The sequence below is a fragment of the Cryptosporidium andersoni genome, assembly GCF_001865355.1.
Source record: "Cryptosporidium andersoni isolate 30847 chromosome Unknown contig_1, whole genome shotgun sequence".
NCBI classification, from domain to species: Eukaryota; Apicomplexa; class Conoidasida; order Eucoccidiorida; family Cryptosporidiidae; genus Cryptosporidium; species Cryptosporidium andersoni.
In genome coordinates this window covers 232,301-255,315 of record NW_027122907.1, presented here as the reverse complement: position 1 = coordinate 255,315, position 23,015 = coordinate 232,301, and the positions used below count along the sequence as shown (strand labels likewise).

The following is a 23,015-nucleotide window of genomic DNA, read 5'->3' as shown; positions in this document are numbered from 1 at the left end:
TTACTAAAGAATATCTCGAAAGAATTTGTCAGATATTTAATAAATAGTCATTAAATTATGGATAAATCATGGATTGTTTATAAAGTGATTGAACAAGTAAAAGTTGGAAAAGCCTAAGGAGCTAAGTTTCTAGTGGATTAGATAAAAGTAGTCATAGTAGTTACCTTAGTTACTGTATTTGGTGTAACTAAACCCACTTTTAAATCAGTATGAGAGATTTGAAGATTTTTATTACTTCTTACTAAATATAAGAAATATTGGTTGTTTCTAATTTTTGAATCTAATTCTTTTCAAGACCTAATAATACACAGTATATATTATAGCCTTAATAATTAATTTTAAGACTTCATAACTGAAAACAAATGGTATTTTATATATTTGAAATTTCTTTGAAGAAGTTTATCAGTGTTTTAGAGTAAAATGTTTTGATTAAATCTTTTTCAAAATTTCCTACTCTGTCAGGTTTTATTCTATAACTGAAAGTTTTTTTTTTTTATGGTTATGTGAAATTGCGATTTTTTTAGGATTTATTATACTCAAATATTTATTAAAAATTTGATTTATCAAAAGTATTTCTAATAAAAATAAACCACAGCTATATTGGTAAGTCTATTCTGGGAATGAGATTTCAAAATATTAACTCTATATTGTTCAAATGGTTCTAAGTTATTAACTGTGATATATTGTAATATCTATGTAATATCATAATTTTTTAAATACAATTAAACAGTTATAATTCTTTTGAATTTATAAGATCAAATTTCAATTAATATATTGGCCTTATTTAATTTATATGTAAAATCACAGAATTTCCTATACTTATAATATTGAAATACTTATTAATATTAATATAAAAATAAATTTATGGAATATTTAACTATTTATTGGAATTTTATATAAATATTTATTGCAGTAATAAAGAAAAACAATTAGAATTTATTAGTCAGATTTCTTTAGCTATTCTTTATTAGGTATACCCATATATCGCAGCTGATTGACTACTCAAGAATGAAACTATGCAGAATTTATTCCTTTGTCTTTCTTTTTTTTTAAAGAAAATAACTACTTGGTTTCTTTTTGTTTAGTTTACAATGAACTATTTCCATTATCCCCCAATTCTCTTTATATTTTTGTTTATGCATCTTTAAAAGTGAAGAATATAATGAAGGAATATTTTCAAATTCTTAATCCTGAGGCTACACGACATTTCTTTTAAATTGGTAATATCTATTCTCTTCTTATTCCTTTCTAATAATTATAAATAGTATTTTTTGCATTATTGAATGGTTACTAGATTTACCTACTTTTTGTAGTTTCAATTTAGATTAGTGTTTTTTCTTTGTTTTACATTAAAATAACCTAGGCTAAATCATTGAGGAGTTAATTCTGCAATACTTTATCCTTATCTTTCAGCTGCTATTTAACCTATGTACATAACTTCAAGTTATATTTAATGAATAAACTAATGGTGAGTAGGATTCCAACCAATAATAGTATTGGGTTGGAGAACTTAGATATATTTGCTTCTTTAGATTATTAGGCCCCTAATTTTCTGTTTTGTCTAAATGTAACTTCTACAAATCACTACACTTATTAAAAAGAAAAAGTTCTATTGGTTTTTATAATATTAATTTATTATCCTGGTAACTAATGAAATGTAGTTAAATCAGTCAATATACACATACAGTAGACTTTTAATTCTAACAAGATAAAATCTAAGTTCCATTTAGTTCAAATAGTCTAATTATATTATATATAAATTAAATTATTTAAATACTAATTTAAAATGAGATTCATATTTATACTCACCAAATCTTTTTTTAGGTCAAAAATGTCAATAATAGTGTTTGTAACATCTCCCGCCATATCTTAATAAAATTATTATTGGCGCTTCAAAATATTGTAATAGAATAGCTTGTAGTAGTTTATTACAGAAATGAAAAGTGCACCTGCATAACCTGGTTATAATGGAAAATGGGATAGAATATTCAGATATTTCACAGAAAAATGAGATTAATCGAATTGTAGAACCTTCTGAGAACCATATAGACTCTAGTTCATCATCAAATATCCCGAATCCTAATGGATGTAATGGAACAAGTTTTGAGTGTAATATTTGTTTTGAAACTGCTCATGAGCCAATAGTAACTAGGTGTGGACATTTGGTAAGTTGTATTTACTTCTATTATTTTTAATTATAAAATTATCTTCTTTTGGGTATTATAGTATTGTTGGAGCTGTATGTGCTTATGGCTTGAAAAAGGCTATGAAGATTGCCCTGTTTGCAAAGCAGGAGTAACACAGGAAAATGTGATACCCTTATATGGTAGGGGCTGTGGTAATGATGATCCTAGGAAAAAAACAAAGCCAAGACCAAGAGCAGAAAGACCAGAAGCTAGACAGCGTCATTCAACAGGACATAATAGCAGTTTTAGAGAATTTCAAAGTTCTACAATTTCCTTCAGTACTTTAAATTTTCCTATGTTAGCTATTTTAGCTAATCCTCTTGGAGCTATATTAAGTTTGGGAGCTGCACAAAGATTGATATTTGGTGACTATCAAAATAGCACAAATAGTTCAAATAATTTGTCAAGTAAGTAACTAAATAGCAAATATTTTAGTTTCCTTGGATGTATAATACTATGGATTTATTTATTGATTATTTGTAAATTGTTTCTTATTTTTTGATTAGACGAAGAATATAGAGCCCAACTTGTCTCAAACATTGCCCTATTTCTAGGTATTATTATGATGTTGTATATATTATTTCTAGAGTAGTTATATAGAAACTAGAATCATATAGGGGCTTAGATTACAATAAAAAACTTTTTATTTACATTTTAATGATTCATTTGTAAGATTTCTCTACTTCTGTCTAGTGCTATGAATGCATTACGTGGTAATGGCGCTAGTGTTTATCTAAAGGAAATACCCACACTATTTTTATATACTATATATTAAATGTTTTCACATAATGAATGATAAGATGGAACTTTTCAACTTATTTAATGAATCTGTATGTAATGTAAATTTAGAAGAAGGAATTAAAATTCGTCTTAGAGACGTTGTTGAGATTTGTCTATTGGGTTCAAGAACTATAATGGAAATATATAATACATATAAGGAATCTGATTTAAATATAAAAATTAAAGAAAAGGATAATTCCCCTTTTACAATAGCAGATATTACTTCAAATGAGCAAATTTCAAGACAATTAGCTTCTTTATGGCCATTAATTCCAATAATAACTGAAGAATCTGAACAGGCACCATGGGAAATAAGGAAAAATTACAAGTGAGTGAATTTAATATATCAAATTATTTGTGACAAAATAATTTGAATTAAAATTTATTTATTATTATTATAACTTCAGACTATGCTGGATAATTGATCCATTAGACGGAACCAAAGAGTTTATTAAACGTACTGGAGAATTTACTGTTAATATTGGTTTAAGTGAAGGTGGAATTCCAATATTAGGTGTAGTTTGTGTTCCATGTCAGGGGATAATATTTGCTTCAAGTAGAGATTCAAAGTATGTGTTTAAACTCACAACTTGTTTGGCATCCAATGTTATTTGTGATAAATGTTTAATTGAACCTATTCAATGTAGTACAGAAACTGATCCAAATAATATATTAACTATTGTAGGATCTAATAGTACTCAAAATCGTAATATCTTTGATTCATTTGTAAAAAAGTATTTTATGGGTTACTCTCTTGTAAATCACGGTTCATCTATTAAATTTATGAAAATAGCTGAAGGTTTATGCCATGTGTATCCACGCTTTATAGGATGTATGGAATGGGATTCTTGTGCCTGTCATGCTATTTTGAAGCATGCTGGAGGAGAAATTTATCAAGTAAATGTTGAGAGAGATAATGATGAAAGTTTAAAATTTACACTCTGTAATCCTTTAAAATATAATAAACAAAGTCTTGAAAATCCTTTTTTTTTAGCTATAACGAATGGAATTTATAATTCTATATTTAAACAAATCTAAGATACCTTTTTATACACTTATAGAATTATATTATTATACTATTGTACAAATTATTATTGGTTTGCTGTATTCATTATATTTTATTTATTTAATTTGAATATTTATAATTTTATAAAACAAGATAATATATCAATTTGATCTTAGGTTGGAGTTAGCTGAATATTTTCAAACTATAATTTTTGGTTCTCAATACAATAGAAATTATATTTGACTTTTTATAAAAATTTTTAGATATAAGTACTAGTATACTGTTAACTATAAGTGTCAGTATACTTTTAAATACTTTAAACTACTGAAATTATATTGATATTGAGAGATTTAAACATTTAGTTATAATGGAGCTTTTTATACATTAATGGATCTAATTATAACATAGACAAGTCCATTTCTGGATCTTGAGAAAAAGTTATAAATTATTAGTTATTGCTTAAATTTATAATTGACATCTAATATAATACTTTAGATTATAAGGTTTTAATTATTTAAGTCACTTATCATAACTGATATATTCTCTAATTTACTAATTATTTAACAATTATATTGAATTCTATTATATATTAATTTTGATAACTTTATATAACTTTTTAATAAAAATTAAATGACTATTTTTAAAGTCCAAATATATAGTATACTAGAATTTAACAAGCTTCAAAAGCAAGATTATTTAAACACTCCATAAATTTTTCTTTTCACTCTTAATATTAAATATTGCATTAATTAATAGAAAAAGATAATATCTTGTTAAAATGCACATATTTTGTTTTATTTCTAAAGATTTAGACTTTGTTCTAAAGTACTTAAAAGAGTATTTGAAACATAATACTTAGTGGATATTTTTAAATCAATCTATAATATTTTGATATTAATAATTCCTACTATAAAATAGTTTTCATGTTTATCTATCTTTAAAATATTTATTATGATGAAATTAATAAAATAGAATTAAAAAATTGTTATTTAAAAATATAATTGGTAAATATTCATATTTATATATTTATTATTTATTCCTGTAAACCATTAAGTGATAATTTTATTATGTGAATGTATTAATAATATTTTAGATTTAATATTCTTTTAGTTGACTACTTACATTACTATATTTACCTTTACTACATATATTTTCATTTTTCTATATAAAAATCTTGTTATTGTATTAATCTATTATAAAATAGTTTATTACTGTTATTACAAAATGAGATTTACAATAATAATTGGTCATTAATCTAACAATTTTTTCAGGAAAATTATTAATTATATAATAAAAATCATTAATTTCATTTAATAATCTTGTTCAAATTATATTATTGATATATTGAATTATTATATCATTGGGAAAATTTGAAAGTTATTCAGCCTTTTCTTGCAAATTTTTAAAATACAGATAATTTTATTAATTTATTCCAATAAAATCTGAAGATTGATTATATATATAATTAGATACCTGAAACAAGTTATATTAGTAACTGGAAATAATTTGCAAGAAGTTGGGATTAATAATTTTCTGATATATAAGAAGATTTTATCTATTAACCCAAACCAAAATACTAATAAAATATTTTTGTTTATATTTTGTTTTATTTATTAAGGAAATAAGCTATTATTTATTTACTAAATTTTCCTTTATTATTATAATTTTCATAAATCTATTTATTTCCACTGATAAATTCATTTATGAATAAAGATATTTAACTAACCATTTTTACTAAATTAAAAGTTAATATTACTTTGTATAAGATTATTTATTTTTTATATTAAGTATTTGATATTTGTATATTTTACATAGTTCCTAAGTAAGTTCTTTATTCTATGTAGACATTTGTTTCAATATTCTAAATCTGAGTGTATTGCACTATTAAATCAAAGTTAAACTATTTGAATTATTAAAAATACAGTTAATATATTAATATTTGATTAAAACAAAAATTTTATTTAATTATTAATCACTTATTATCCTTATTTTATAAATAATGAAAATTAGTAATAATTAAGAGTATCCAATATTACAAAAACATTTGAATACTTCAATGTTGCTAATATAAATTTTATTATGATCTTATATAGAATATTTTATATTACAATATCATATCATATATAAACTTCTTTTTTAAGAAAGAAATTGAATAGTTATTTTTTAATATTATCAGTAATTAGAACTAGAACAAAATTCGTTAGAAAATCGGTGCTATCTAGTATTTAATTAACTTGATACAAGAGTAATTCCCTGAAAATAAATTAATATTAAGACTTTTTAATATAAAATTCTATTAATTAGCTTAATAACCTATAAAATCATTTTGAGATAGCTAAATTGTAAATTGATAACATTTGAATTTTATATCGAATTATTTTATAATCTAAATGAATGTAATAGAAATACCAAATTTCATATTATTATAAATTAAAAGTTTATTTACTATTATAAATATATTGTATAACAAGTTTACTGAAATTTTACTATTTTGAAGAAAAGTTATTTAATAATCCATAGGTTAATTATAGTAGATTATTGTTTTTTTATGAAAAATTTGCAGTAATCCCTAATTATATTTAAAAAGAGATACATTTATAATTTTAAATTTGGTGTAATATTAAAGTTTTGTTGTGTGTAAATTAGTTGAATAATATACGAAATATCTAGTTAGGTATTAGAAAATAATTAATATTAATTTAATGATTTTGTATATAAGCTTTCCCTAAGCTATTTATTTTTTTTTTTAAAAGAAGTTTATCTTTGGTCCCAATCAATATCGGTTGCTCTGTTATCTGTATCTATTGCAATACCTTCTGTTATTGCATACAAAAGTTTTTCCATTAATATTTCACGACTTGAATATCTTGGCAATTCTAGTTGGAAAAAACAAGTATGGCTCACTGGTAACATAAGATCCTCTGGTGAGTTCAAATTCTCTGTACTTGTTCTATTAGTATCTAAATCATTGCTATCGTTTTCTTCATTATGTGTCACTTCTCCACTTATTTCATCTACACTTTCAAATATACTATCCAAGTCATTTATACCCACTAAATTATCTCCTAATTGTCTTTGATTAGATGATGAATCAAGATTGAGCTCAATACCTTCTTCAATATCATAACCAAGAAGTAATCTCAAGTTTTCATCTGGTTCATAACTAGGAGTATCACCCTCAGGATTATCAGCTGTATAATTTATCTCCTCCACAAAGTTATTTCCTGGTTGTACATTTGAAAAAGATTCATTTTGAATATGTTGATTATTTTCTGTTAAAGAATTATGTCTGGGATATAATCGGACGATTTCCATATTATGTTCCCAGTTTGAGTTTCCACTAGGTAATCTACATCTTCCCCATACAAATCTTAAAAACATTTGTTGCTCCTTAAAGGTGAAACTGCTTAATACATCCCAAAACCACTTTATCACATCATCTGTAGCTAGATAGCCTGTATATCTCGTATGTTGTTTGAGCAGATTAATATTGAAAGATGGTATCCCACAAATAAGTCTTTCTAGCTGAATAGGAGTAAATAGTTGGATTATCTGTTCTGGAATAATTTCACACAAACCTAATCGAATATTCTTAGTTGCATGAATTAATTCAAAATTTGTTTTGTATTCAAGCAATAAATTGCAGTAATATTTTAACTCCTCTATTTTCACTGGAATATCTTTGCCATCTTTAATTAGCTCAACAACTTTTCCATTACTGTTTGTAATTGTCCATGTTAAACCAACCAATGAAAATTCCTCCATTAAATTTTCCAATGAATTTTTATTTTGCAGAGTATAGGATTCAGAGTGTTTACTTGCTACCCAAAGTCTGTATATTTGGGTCAATTTTTCATATAATTGCATTGTATACCCATCAACCTGTCTTATATCTTGATATTCTATTTTGTCATTGAGAAGCATCTTCCAAAACATCATAGGGAAGTCCAAATTCAATGTTAGGTGACCCCTTATTGCTATTCCCATCAATCTTCCAACAAATCTATATAGAGAATCAAAAATTTTATCAACACACATTTGCAAAGGTACTATACACTCTTTATTTTTATTATTTAAACATTCTATTTTAGTATGATTATTTTCATCCTTCATGTTTTCATCACTCCCACCTAATTTATCTTGTATTACTCTTTTGTGGCGATATGTATATTTAGCCAAATCAGGATTCGGAATAAAGAAGTATTGATTATCACCGAAACCATATGAGTTAGGACATAATATAAATAGTGGTAATCTATTACTTTGTAGTTCAAAACAAATATGGCTAATGCAATCTCTATACAATCCACCGGCATCAATTCCTCCTTCACCCTCGTAGATTACATACCATGGTCTATTTTTACTTCTAAATTTGTTTGGTGCAATGTTCTCTAAACTCTTGTATACTTGACCAAATACACTATATAACCCATAAGGATCATGGTTTATATCACCGCTATAATGTAATGATTTAGGTCTATTAATTACAACTCTTATTCTTCCATCAGCTCCACTATCTTCTGTTAATAACAAACTAGCACTCAGAAGCAATTCTTTGAGCGAGACCGACATATAATGACGTATTTTATTAAGCCAAGCATATTTATATATAGATGGTCGTGGAGATATTATATCAATATAGCTTAGTATGGATATAAATAGTTGTATCAATCGCTTTGTCAAAATTATGTTAAGTCTGCAATAACTCATTACTTCATAATCACACATATTACATCCAATTTTCTCCTTATATATATTAGTTTCTCTATGATTTAATATTAAGGCTAATGGATATTCTTTATATTGTAACTCTTCGTATAGCTGCAGTATAAATTCGTCCACTTTAGAGAGAGTTATTTTACTTTGGCTTAGAATTGAAGTACTGGGCTTGGAAAAAATCTTAGAATTGTTTTTTAATGTAAGATTTTGACTAAAGATATCTTTTTCTACAGTTGAATTGTTATTCTTAATTGGTTCTAGTCCGTATCTCTCTTTTATGCGATTTACCAATTCATTTGCTGATAAAGTATCTAAGTATAGTTGATTTGGCTGTCCTGCAGGAATATTTGAAAAATCACTTGCATTAGATTTAGTGTGCTCATATTCCTCATGGAAATCATCAAGCATTTCAACAAATCTCCTCATTATTACACCTGAGAATATTAGTTTTATGTTCTTAAGTCTGATTACTACAAAAGGAGCACTTATATCTTGTTCTTTCCCAAATATTACATTCATTTCAATAATAGAATCGCTACAAATACAGTTCTTACTACATATTAAATCAACAGGATCATAAAATTCCACATCACTCATAATTCTCTGTTCCCAATTGCTTTTTTTATTTAGTATATTTGGTATAGATACACTGCAAACTTTCCATGCGACATCCAGCTTTGGAATGCTCAAATCATAAAAGTCTTTGGAATAGATTAAATGCATATGATTTATAGTATTTGGTTCAAGACAAAGTTTCACATTTAATTTTTCGGTATAATATTTATCTGAAATGGAATATTTATATTTTAATGATTGTGCTTGCTCTTCTGGTAGTATAAAATCACATAAACCAATATCCATTGACCATATATTATTGAAACATACTACAATTGGATTGAACCTCCAATTACTTGAAAATACATGTACAACGCTTCTATTACTAGAGGTGCTATTACTGCTACAACTACTTGACAATGTTTCATTAGAGTTTGAATGTGTACTCCCATTATTTAATTTGAAAATCTTTGATTTAATACTTGTTATTTCAATCTGCTGTATATGATTTTGAATATCACTATAAGTGTTCTTAATATAGTCATGGATATCTTCCAGTTCCCACTCATTAAATACAACAAACATGTTGGCAAGTAATCCAAACAGTGGTTCCCCAGCTTTTTTTGAAAATTCAGGTTTAATACTAGATTTAACTTCAGTAGAGCTAAAGGGTGAACATAATATAGGTGAATTAGATATTGTCAAGTCTTGACCAAGGAAAATGTTCCTTTCAAAAAATTTCAGTTGCTGGTTATTGGGTTTTTGAGTTCCGCTAACCTGTATAGGGTTCATTTCATTATCTTTTTCTTTAAATCTCATATATTTCGGCCAACCAATAATCCAGGGTAGATCACCACTAATTAATGGAATTCTAGATGATGGTATTACTTTAGATTCATCTAATAGCCCATTAATATAAAGCTTTACACTATATCCATAACTATTACTAGAAGTTGATAACCTTGGGGCACTATTCAAATTCCGTAGTGAACCTATTGTAAGAGCTATATGATACCATTGATTTGCATATATGCAATGGTTGGAGATTATTTTTGTGGTATGAAGATCCATTGCTGATGAGCTATTAAATAATGTCGCTTTTAAAGATGCAGTGTGTTCATTTGCATTCGATGTGTTTATTGAATTATTAACTAAAAGATTGATTGGATATTGGCTATAAGGCGAATTTATTATAATACCTAAGTATCCTCCTTCTGTTATCCAAAATGAAATTGTTGCAACTGAAAGTCCTCTAAATGCAATTAATCTCCAATTGTTTCCAACCATTGGATACTGAGGATATGATTCATGTAAAATTGAGTTTGTACTATTAAATGAATCTTTTTGAAGGTTAAAACTTAAAAACTCATGTTTATTAATCTCTGCAATATCTTTAAAATTACTATTTTTGATTGAAAAAGTTTGCTTCCACGTATTCAAATTTAGTGGATATAACCAAAAAGATATAGTACATGGTGCTACCATTTCAAAAGAAGATGAAACGCGTGATGGAATCTCCAATAATTTATAGCTCTCTGTTGAAGAAGATATTTCATTTACTGCTCTATCTTCTGTAGGTGTCTTATAACAATCAATATCGCATATTGGCACTGTGCCAGAAAATATGGGCCAGAAATAGGTTTGGAATGAAGAATGTATATAATTCCTTAGAAGAAATTCTCTCATCAACTGAATAGTTTGTGAATTACTCCACATTTTATCTTCATTTTGACTTGGATAATTATATACTTTTTTATCCTTATCCTCATCTTTTGTCAATTCTCCATCTGAGCTTACAGATACTGGATTATTATTAACAAGTGAAAATGTAAATGTTTCAAGGTATTCAGATATAGTTCTTGGATCAAATGAATTTCCTCTCTGTATTAGGCTCTTAATCATATCTTTTTCCCATCCAAGTATCCAAGGATATCCACTTTTTGCAGATATATTATGGTTCATAGTTAATTCACCGGAACTTTCTAAATATGCTAACAAATCCCATAATAGTTTGACACGGTCTAACCAATTTTGATATGGAGAATTAGTTATCATAATTATATCATCAGAAGTGAATGAAATAGTTTTTAATAAAATAACTTCTCTAGTTAAAACTCTCACAAGACGATATGTAAGTGAAATTGGATTTTTCAAGATCAATTTCTTTTCATAATCACTATATATATTTAAAAAATTACTTAGTATATCATCACTTAACCACAAACTTCTGGGATTTGGAAGAATTAGTAGCTTACCACTCATCATCATAAGGACTTCATCAAGAAATTGCTTTAAGTTAATAGTAGGATTTTCATCCAGAACCTCCTCAGTATTATTTGTAATTAAAAGTCTAGCGTCTAATATCTCAATTTCAATTTCACTTAATTTCTCCAGAAGTAAAAGGGGTACCTTCTTTTTAAATATACTTATATATCTATTTCTCAGGCTCCAAGTTGGAAATTGACAATGTTCTGCATCTTGAAAACTCTTCATATTTAAAAAATTGTCGTAATTTTTTGAGTCACTGAGAAAGTACTGATTATAGTAACACAGTAGTGAAGATTTAAAAACAGATAATGGTAGATTGTTATTTGAGGTCAAATAAAACCATGGACAAATATTAAATGTGTAAAATTGGCTATTTAACAACTGTTGGTGGCTATAAAAATCTCCATTTAGCATATATATTGAATAAGGTTGAATTTCACCAATATATAAACTTGTATTTTGATGTTTACTTTGATCACTACTTGAGTATCCTAATGAATAGAAAGTGTCTTTATAATCAATATTTATACTTGTATCGGTATAATTTAGTTGTCCCCTTCTATTATTGGAGTATATAGAAGCATCATAAAATGATAAAAGTAGTTCTGTAATTAGATGTGCCTGCACTTGGAGATCCAGTGAACACCTTATGTAAGTAAGACAAGAAATCTTATTTAATAAATCACTAGAATCACCTTTTAGATTACTCCATTTAAATGTGCTTTTATTATTTTGATAATAAAATAAGATTTTGTTCAATTGTAGCATTATGTAGAATCTCATATTTGAGCATAAACTAAAATTTGTTGCCAAATGAATTTGTTCAAATTGGGAGTTGTATATCAAATTGCAAAGTCTTTCAAGATAATCTAAGTACACTATGCTTTTTTTTGATGCTAATAAGTTTATTGATTTGTGAAATCTCATAAAAATACATACCAGTTGTCGAATAGAATGAATGAAAGCATTTTGGTAGGGTATCACTGACTGATTTTTGATTATTCCACTATTAGAACTATTTGACAATGCCAAATACCTGCTTAGTTTTATCTGTTTTGGTGCATGAAAGGAATATAAAATATCGAACAATATATCGATAATTAAAGCCAAATAATTGAAGAAAAATTTCTTTTTATTCGGATCATCTTTGAATTGGGCTATAATTAAATCTAATACAACATACGCAAAATGTATATTATTGTTGTTTAAAATATCTTGATCTGCCAAATTATACTTTACTGGTACAAACACAATTTTAATTCCATATTTATTGCTATTTTGTGCTGAGGAAATAAACCTAACAGAACAAGAATTGAAGGGTATTAATTGCTTAAATCCACTCATTCCTCGAGCAGTTTTCTTTAGTATAACCATATCATTACCACTACTCTTATTCTTCACTGATATTGTGAGAGCCGTTAAAGTATCTGAATGCAAATCACAAAGTGGATCAAAAATGGCGTATAAATATTTGCATCCCTTTATCTCAACATCTATTCTTCTATCCATATTACATTCATATGGATGACTACTCTCAACCACAACTATTGGAAGTTGATACTTCGTACTATTTCTCATATGAATCACATACTCAGAGTATAATATTTGCAAGAAGTCTGAATAACTGTAGGCTGAAAGATTTTGGATAACATCCATAAAACCTGAAAAAATTCCCTCAACTTCGTTATAATCATTATAATTTATATTGGAAAGTATTGATCTCGTATAAAAGCCTGCTCTTGAATCATTCAATATTAGGAGACTGTAATCATTTAGAGTAGGCCCATCATTACCATATATTAATTTGAATAAACGGAGAATATCTAAAAATGTTTGTTTCTGAACTTTTTTATCACTACAATTTATATAAAGAGGTAGTTCATGCACTATTGATACCAAAGTATTCCTTACCAAAGTAATACATTTGAAATATTCAATTTTTGGATATAAATTATACATATTAGTTAGAATACGATTGAAATCTGTGAGTTCCGTTTCATCTCGATCTTTGCATAGTAAAATCTCCCTAATATATTGCTGTAGTGAAGAATATCCATTAATTTGCGAATTTAATTCTGAACCCGTGATTAGTGGTGTATCGACTGACACTTGTTCCAGGTAACTCGTTGGAATATGAACAAAAAAGTACATCATATTGTGATAATCAATAAATTGCACAATGGATGATTTTGAAATCTGGTAGCAGCACCAAACTACTCCATACATTTTAGAAAACCTTCGTAAATATAGTTTCATCATATGCAATGGTAGAGAGTAAATATCTACCAATGGGAATATTAGTCTGGACTTATTGTTCACTAATAAATCATTACTTATTAGTTCTTCTTCCTCACCATATATCCAATATTCAATATTTGAAGTTATAATCACAATTTGTCCTGGGAATAAAGATGAATCTTTGTTTAAGAGTAGTTGAGAGTTGGCTACATTCAAGTTAGCTGTTTGCTGTGAGGGTGTTGATCTCCTTAAATTAGAATTATTTAGCAACACTTGCTCAAATTGTTGTCCCTGGAAATATTGATTAGTTTGTTCATTACTTCGTATTGAGTGAAACCATATGTCATTTGAATAGTTAGGGCCACAATAAGAGAGAGAACTATTACTATTGTACAAACTACTGTTCAAGCTGCTCCAAGTTAATTCACTAAGAGGTCCGAAAGATGTCAAAAATCTTGTGATATCAAAATGTGTTTCATTTTCAGTAATATCATCTTCTTGTTTTGTAAATATATTCCAGCTCTTGTAAATACACAAATCTAGAAGTATTTCATAATCAGGACTCCCTCTAGGAAATTGGTTTTTATCTATTTTTTCAATGGTACCTTTTATAATTAAATGATCATATTCAATATTTAAAGGTAAATTGACCTTTTTATTATCTCCATGTACCCTGTCTTCTTGATTACCTGTATTTTCAACTAATTTAGTATTTTGCTCCAAGAATGCATTTTGCATATGGTCTAATTCCTGAAACCCATTTTCAAGAAGCCAATTTGTTGCTACTTCTAGATTATCTTCACATCTTTCAAGTGCCAAAATACATAGAGCGAGTGGAAATAAGCCTCCACCCATAATCTCATGTAATTCGCAGGCTATAGTACGCCTATGAAACTCAACCTCATTAACTGCATAGAAAGATGAATTCTTGGGGATAAATGTCAATATTTGCCCTTCCATATCTGTTTTTTCACATATCTTCTCATCTATTAGCGAAAGTGTATCATTTATGGTGAGTTTATTAATATACTCATATATAAAAGGTTCTTGTCCAAAATTCCCCTCTACTAAGACATTATATTGTAATTTTTCTTCAAAACCCGTAATTTTGTTATTGTATAGGGATTTACTAAAACTCACCCAAACAGAAGGTTTAAATTGTCCACGGACATTTTGAAATTGTGTTAGAGTTTCATAATCTATATTTTCTGGTGTAATATATATACTATCTTGGGGAAGGCAAGATTTATCCATATTTATTAATTTACCATTCTTTGTAAAAAATACGACATTATGAACAACATCATAACCACATCCTACTATATCATTAAATGAAAATGTTTCTATATTTTCCGTTTTTGTTTCAATCTTTTCAGTGCAACTATGGTGAAGCTCTCCTATACTTGAATAAGCAAAACTTCCAAATGTACCAGCATAACTCATTTCACATCCATCTCTATACAAACCAATACTCAAAATAATGTTTCCTTCTTCTATATAATCTAAAGATATATCCTTAATATTAACAAATTGACTATTGTTAGCTCTTTTACAAAGAGTGAATTTACACTCAAAATAATAGAATCCTATAGTCGTTGGAATATTATTATTTGCAATAATGCAATTTACTAAAGATTGTTCAGTATCTTCATAGTCTCTGAGTTTGTAAATAACTACTCTTTCATTGTAATAATAAAAATGCGATGGGCTAAGATCCCAATATGTAGGTAATTTAACAGTGCTGTGGTAGTATGGAGAGCCATGTAAGATATCAGCTTGTGTTGCTTTACTTATAATTGGATAGCACCAAAATGAGTCATATTTGTTTTTTCTAGTGGTTTGCTGAATAAATCTTCTGTTTAGCGAGGCTATATTAAAGCAGCCAAACTTATCAATATTTATTTGTAAATCAGGGATATCAATCATTCCAATTTTTATAAGTGAAGAGTACAACATTCTAGATAAATTATGATTTCCTTCCAAATTGTCAACTACTGAAAGATAATTGTTGCTAGCTAGAAGACACAGTACATTTATGCTCATTGAAATCAACTGGATACGAATATATTTAACCATTTGCTCACCTAATATAGTTGCATTGTGATTCTTGTCACTAGTTTTTAACAAAATTCCCTCTTCAGAAGTATTCATTATGGACGAAGACATGTTGCACAAATACTCACATAAGTAAGATGCTATTCTTTTAAAAGCAAAGGCCAAATCTTCACTTGAATTTTCGATAAAGTAGCTAATCGGGAATTCGAAAAGGCACTTTGAAACTATTTTAAGATTATTATAAGACGTGGTAATTATTTCAATCCATTTATCTTTATCAACCACCAAAAATTCAACCTTATTAGTTAATGGATTGTTTGACAGGAATATTCCTTCCTTAGGGTGTACTGATAGAGAAGAATTCTCTACTTGTAGCTCCTGATATAATACTTGACTCCCAATATTAAATTCAGTATCATATTCGTTGCTTATTACACAAAGAGCACCAATAAACTGATATATTTTATCCCAATTGTCAATATCCACATTAGATGGATTTAAATAGTCTGACAAGTCAACTATTATGTTATAAAGTAAATTCACTAATACCATACGTTGTGAATTAAAGATATCTTCATTTATTGATGTCTTTCTAGATTTGGAATCTTTTCTAGAAGAGTGAATTAGTATACATCGAAGCAAAATAATTAATGCTTTAAAGTATTCCATTTCAAAGTATAGTGAATTCGTCCCTTTAGTTATAAACCCTTCCTTTTTCAAACTTGTTAGTATACCAGTTTCTGTAGATTCAACAAGAATAACTGGAGGTGATACTATTTGAAATTCATTATATTCTCGTTCATTACAGCTAAATAATGAAAAAGAGCACCCAATTTGTTTCAGACAGTCTTGGAAAAAAGTCCTGCTATCAAGATGTTCTAATTTAGTATTTTCTCTTAATAATCGGTTACTATTTAGAAGTGGAGTTGCATATAGATTTAATAACTGAGAATTAGTCATTAATGGAATATACTTCCAGAGAAATCTTATGCAGTAATATCTGACGAGATCACTTCCTCGTTCAAGTGTGCAACACAAAACATTTGAAATTGGACTTGGTTGTAATATATATGTTTTCACAAATAATTCATCAAACCCAGTAAAATCATTCAGTAAAAGCCTTATGATCTTATTTTTCTCAAATACATTCTTCATATATTCAAGGATAACTTTTTTTCTTGCAACCGAAATTTTCACAGTTTTTAAGTGGTCGAATCTGGAAAAAATAACGCTGATATGACCCATGAAAAATAGTTCACAGTTATTCCACAGTTCCTTCGATGATGACAAACTCTTGTTACGTTCTGATACGTTAATAGAGTGTAATAAACCCATTGATAAAGAATATACGAATGAGAGACGTAGAGGAGAATCACACCAGATTGAGCTTCTTATGCACATTATACTGTAAAATAAGAAAAATGGGTAATATCCAGGAAATACAGCAGGTAGACAGTGATTACCATTTCCACAGTCTCTTTCACAATTTGTTAGTTGATTTAGAACTTTGTTTGAGATGTTACTCTTAACCAAACTCTTTTGGTCCATCTCCTTTAGCATATAGTATGCAACAGTACTCGTTCTAAGAATTTGAATATTTGTTGGATATATTACTTGAGGATTCAGTAAACTTAATATTAATCTATAGTAAGTATGCTTTACTTGCAACTCAATTTTACGTCCACATCCTCTTAGATTATCTGTATAATGGACTTCTAAATGATGTTTCTCCTCTTTGAGTATTTTATTACTAAAGTGCGGAAATAGACAATATTTAAGATTATATACAAGCAAGTTACGCTTATTTGCTTCTTTATCCCATTTTAAAAGTATATCTGGTGGGATTTGTGAAGGATTTTCGTGTCCTAATGACCTCAATGCTTTTAGTAACAGAACTTGAACTAGATAATCTTTTTTCCAGTTAGTGATCATTTGGCATGCAAGTCTATATGCTTCAAAGCGAATGATAGCTCGAAATCGTCGAATATAAAGAACATAACTCATTCCACTTAAATCGTTAGTTCCATCTTTGCAAACCATGACACCACTAGTATCCAAACTGTTGGGAGCAGGGAAAATTTTAATAAATTCAATAATTCCCTCACATATACTTTTAATGATTTGAGTTTCATCTAACCTTTCTAATTCATCCCATTCATAATTATTAAATAGTTGAGATATATTATACTCATCTATCTCTTTAAAAGTTGAATGATCTTTATTACCTAGTAGAGATACATCCTCATATTCCACATCTATAGGAGGCATATTTACGAATTCATCATAATTATTTACACGACTTATCAATGATTTCAGAACACTACAAATACGTTTATTAGAGTAAAATGTATATTTGTTACCAGTAGAATCAGTATCCTTTGCATTTGGTGAATCATCTTGTACAGTTACTTGTTCGGAAATATCTCTGCTAAAAGAATAATTGTAGCTGTAGTTAGGTCGAATATACGGTTTAATTGTTGGATGCTCACTACCTGAATATGGGATAATATTCAGGATTATTCTAATTTTACTATCAAGTAGTTCACTCCAATAATCGTAGCTTGACTTATCAAAGTGGTTACTATCATGTTGGTTCAACTTTTGAGATCCAAATACTTCACTTTTTGCATTTGCCTTATGTTTCTCAGATATTACCCAAGATTTTAGTTGTCTGCCAATTATCCACAAGTAAAGCAATGGTTCATATACTTCTACATTTATAATATTGCAAATGATAAATCTTAGCAGTTTGCAATCTTTACTAAATACAACATCATCTGAGGTATTTACAGATTTTGGCCCCTCTTCTATTATTCTTATTAAATCGGAATGTCGATTTAATATATCACATATTTGCAAAATATTTTGATGGAGACCAAGATGATGCAGATAACAACAAATGTATCCTCTAATTGACTTTAACAGTTTTTCAGAACCAAGTTTATCTGTGAGTAAGTCATGACGTAAATTACTTAGGAACTTTTTGTCACTAGATAGATGATCTACATCAATATTATGGTTCCTATTTATGTAATGATAAATAATAGATGCTCTTTCAAAAATGCAATTGACTACATATCCCCAGCCTTGGTTCTGCATCAATAATACCTCAATATTCTCCATATCTGGAGATGGATAAAAATTTGGATAATATTTTCTATAATTCATATCTTGATTAGTTTGCTCGTTGTCTGTATTAATCTCTAGAGTAGACATTACAAACTCAACATCATCTACTGATACACCAGGCATTGATTCAACTTGACCTGTTTTACCATTTCTTTTCTCACTTTCCCCCATCTCATGTTCAATTCCTGCATCACTTACACTTCCCCTACCAAAATCTGAAGACATTCCTTCATCACTCCAAATAGTTTTATCTGTTATAGGGTACGTACTTCCAAAGTATTCAACTTCATTTGAAAAACCACCAGCAAATAGTAAAGAGTGGAGAATATCAACGAAGCTCTTCTCTAAATCTCCAACAATTGGCCCTCTGAGCATCATGGCAATTCCAGAGGCAATTGATGCAGATAATTGAACATAAACCTCACTAAGAAATAAATTAAAATGTTCTTTGGTTTTTCTTTCTAAGTGGCATCTGTCTTTGGATTTTATACTTGGTTTCTGATTTGTATATATATCCCTTTGATAGCTTAACAGAGTTCTTATATTCCAAAAGTGTCCCTGAACATATAATCTAAATCCCCACTGTTCATTTGAACTTGATCTCTGATTAATTCTCGTAGAAACTGAAAAAAGGACAAGCATTGAATTTCCATGAATTATTGTTGGATTTTTGGGCCACTCTGAGGAGCTACCTGATACTTTACCACAAATAGATTCTGTATAATAACTTCTTAAAGACTGAACTGATTCTGTCTTTGAAAATTGTTTATTCAAATGAGTTTGTATAGGTACAAATATTTCTAAAGTATCTTTTCCTCTTTCAGTTGAACATCTATCATCAAATATGAGGAGTAAATGTGAAGCGTTAGGAATATTAATAACACGCCAGAAATACTTGATAGATAATGAATCAGCTATTTGTAGTTCATTTGAAAAATTCTTTATAGGAATCTGATGATCAAGACCTGCATATTTATATTGATGTTGAAACTCGACTATTGTTGTTTTCCTTGATGATGAAACAAGAGATGTGGGACCATAACTGAAGGATTCATTATAAAGTTGAGAGCTTTCATTCACTTGGGAATTTACAGATGTTGAATGTAAGAATGCATTATTACCAAGATAATCAACTTTAAAAACATTTCGAAGTTCTCCTAGTACTTCAAAAAGCATAGAACACTTTGGAAGCATACGAATAAGTAATGATATAGAACAAATATCATGATAAATTACATCTCTTCCAATTACACTAAGCTTCTTTGTTAAGTCTTTACTAGCAAATTCAGCTTCTTTAAATAAAACATTCTCATTCATATCTTCATCAGTACTCTGAGTAGTCTCGATAGATAATATATTGATAATAGTCAGTACTGGGGAAATAATAACTGTAAAGAAGCTATCTTGAGAAAATATAGACTCAAATCTTTCTAGATCTTCATTGTTAATCACCATTTGTATTGAATTTGCATGACATCCAAATTTAATCTTGTGATTCTTCGAATTTTTAAAATTTAAACTACTTAGAAAGCGTTCAATTATGTCATTTGCAATTTGAAGTGAATGAGAAAGAATTAACTCCAATAACTGATATTCGAAAACTCTCTTATAAGCATATGCATAAAATGATGTCGTAAAAAGAATTTTTTGGACTAGTACTAACATACATTTCAAAGAAGAACTATCCATTCTCTCATTTGAATTTGTTTTCTGTATTAATATATCTCCATGAGCAACATCTGAACTATATAGACCCTTATCATCATCAATAACCGTTCTATAGTACTGCCATATATATGCAAACAACATTTCAATGATAACAATACATTCTTCCTTAACTAATCTAGGTTCAAATACGTATATCTCATCTAACGATTGAGGAATATTACAAGCACTATTCTTTTTACTTGGAGATAATATAGTACCTATCGAGTTACAGCACACTTTAGGATCCAAATGGTAAGATATGTCACATTTTGGAAAGAATAATGCTTTATCTGAAAACTTGATGCAAATTCTCGTACTTCCATGATACTCTTCAAATACGCGTTTAATTAAACTTCTATTATATGTCTCAAAAAAAGTTTCTGAGTCAACATTTGCAAAACCACCAGTACCTAAGTATTTTCTATCGGAGTTTTTGATATTTAGTTGTTTATGGTACTTATAAACTAAAAAAAATACTTCAATGTATGCTTGTATTTTATTACTAATGTATTCCTCCCAATTCATAGAATTAGAAAAAAATGAAAATTCATCATCTGTCAAACACTTAAGTTTTTCTAAATAAAGATGTATTCTGTATCTTATATTCGATGTCATTGTGAGATTTCCAGTCTTTTCTTCGTCCCCACCATGGTAATGGTTTAAGAAATCATCCAACATCATGGGATGAGATCTTAACAAATTATCAACTTTATCAAATAGCTTTTCCCGTCTTTCCCACCATTCACAAATACACTTTGAAGTTATATCACATTTGTTTTGTACTATATATACCAAAAATTTTTCTAAAGAGTCTGATTCATCTTTTGTACCAAGCTTTGAAGCCAAATCTAGTAGTAACTGTTCATATTGGCTCAATTCCACATCTGAAATTTCCTCTAAAACTACTCCTAAAGATATACCCATTGAGATTAATAGTTATAGAGAAAAAAGTAACAAGTCAACAGTCACTTGGAGACAGTGCATGTATGAAAGATTAAGCGCTAGAATGTGGGATATGAGTAGAGGCCCACATAAATATATACCGTTGTAGGTACTTAAAAATTATGCATGGATTTCCAGAGCTTTGTGGTTTTATGGATAAAAAGAAGTAGTTATAGTGTGATTATCTAAAGCCAACTAGGCGCTCACTAGTATATATTCTCTAAATATTGTAACAAAGATCAGCTACTTCCCTTAGGTATCCAAATTCTATACAAATTTCAGATATTAAAAAATTAAATTAAAGATAAGTCAAATATGTAATAAAAAAAAGTTAAACTTGATATTCTTTATGGGTGTGAGATAGAAGAAGTTCCATCGCATTTTGTATAGCTGTAAAACATAAATGTGACTGTTCACTTGAATTTGGTGGCATCTTATCTGGATGCCAACGCATAGCAGCCTTCAAATAAGCTTTTCGTACATCAGTTTCTGTAACTGGTACTGCAACATTAAGTCCTAATAAGGCTTTTGCTGCCATTATATCTTCACTTTGGCTGTTAAAGTATTGATTACCATTATATGCTCTATATGATGCTCTGGGTGTTGCAGCCTCATATCTAGTACTAGAGTGGCTCTTTCTGGTATTTCTAGGTGTCCCAAGGCTATCTATATTAACACATTTTCCAAATTCACTTCTAGATCTAGGGGTTTGAGTACCTTGAATAAGATTTCTAGGTGTAGCTCCACAAGTATACATATTTCTTGGGGTACCCATTTTATCAAAGTCAACTTTACGTATATTACCAGGAATATAATTTCTTGGAGTCTTAGATTCATAATACTTATTAAATTCTGATTGATTCTTAAATTCTGAATGTCTTCTTGTATTCATTTTATTAAGTTTAGCTGAATAATTGTCTTTCAACAAGTATAGCTCACTTTCTCCCAAACGAGTATAAAATGGCATTAACTTACCATCTTTATATTGTTCGAGAGTTTCTAATAAGCCTCTAACTATAACTAGAATGGCTTGAATAACAGGAGTTATGGGAACTTTGCTATCTCTTATAAATAATTCAAACTTGTCTAAGTCTTTGATTGTTTTATTAGTAAAGTTGATTCTAGTGTAATCTTCACAAACATCTTTTAGTTCCTTTTTTAGAAAATAGATTAAAGTTTCAATTTCCAATTCAAGATAGTTTAACCTATTACGGTTAAATATTAAAGGTTCACTAGAGTTAGAGGATATCACATGATCTTTTTCTATCTTCCCCCTTCTATATAAACGATGTAGCCTATGTAGAATATCCACCATTCATTAAGCAAAGGTATTCTAAAGATATCTTAGCTATATTTATTTGAATAAAAAAATTTTTACTTAAAATTAAGGATTATTCAGAATTCTTCTCACTCTTTCCAAGTATGAATTT

The 23,015-nt window shown here is 28.2% G+C and overlaps 4 protein-coding genes across 4 annotated transcripts; 2 read left to right on the top strand and 2 right to left on the bottom strand.

Annotated features, from left to right (window-relative positions):
* Positions 1-1,967: 1,967 nt before the first annotated feature.
* cand_032610 (zinc C3HC4 type domain-containing protein) lies at positions 1,968-2,778 on the top strand (the record flags this gene model as incomplete). The annotated part of the gene is made up of 3 exons (XM_067213487.1): positions 1,968-2,165; positions 2,227-2,593; positions 2,693-2,778. The coding sequence occupies 3 exons, from the start codon at positions 1,968-1,970 to the stop codon at positions 2,776-2,778; spliced, it is 651 nt and encodes a 216-aa protein (XP_067066738.1).
* Positions 2,779-2,974: 196 nt separating this feature from the next.
* cand_032600 (inositol monophosphatase family protein) lies at positions 2,975-4,004 on the top strand (the record flags this gene model as incomplete). The annotated part of the gene is made up of 2 exons (XM_067213486.1): positions 2,975-3,294; positions 3,374-4,004. 2 exons carry the CDS (start codon positions 2,975-2,977, stop codon positions 4,002-4,004), a joined length of 951 nt encoding a protein of 316 aa, XP_067066737.1.
* A 2,725-nt stretch (positions 4,005-6,729) lies between these two features.
* cand_032590 (HECT domain-containing family protein) lies at positions 6,730-21,567 on the bottom strand (the record flags this gene model as incomplete). Its single annotated transcript, XM_067213485.1, has 1 exon — positions 6,730-21,567. One exon carries the CDS (start codon positions 21,565-21,567, stop codon positions 6,730-6,732), a length of 14,838 nt encoding a protein of 4,945 aa, XP_067066736.1.
* Positions 21,568-21,916: 349 nt separating this feature from the next.
* On the bottom strand, positions 21,917-22,900 carry cand_032580 (uncharacterized protein; the record flags this gene model as incomplete). The annotated part of the gene is made up of 1 exon (XM_067213484.1): positions 21,917-22,900. One exon carries the CDS (start codon positions 22,898-22,900, stop codon positions 21,917-21,919), a length of 984 nt encoding a protein of 327 aa, XP_067066735.1.
* Positions 22,901-23,015: the final 115 nt, after the last annotated feature.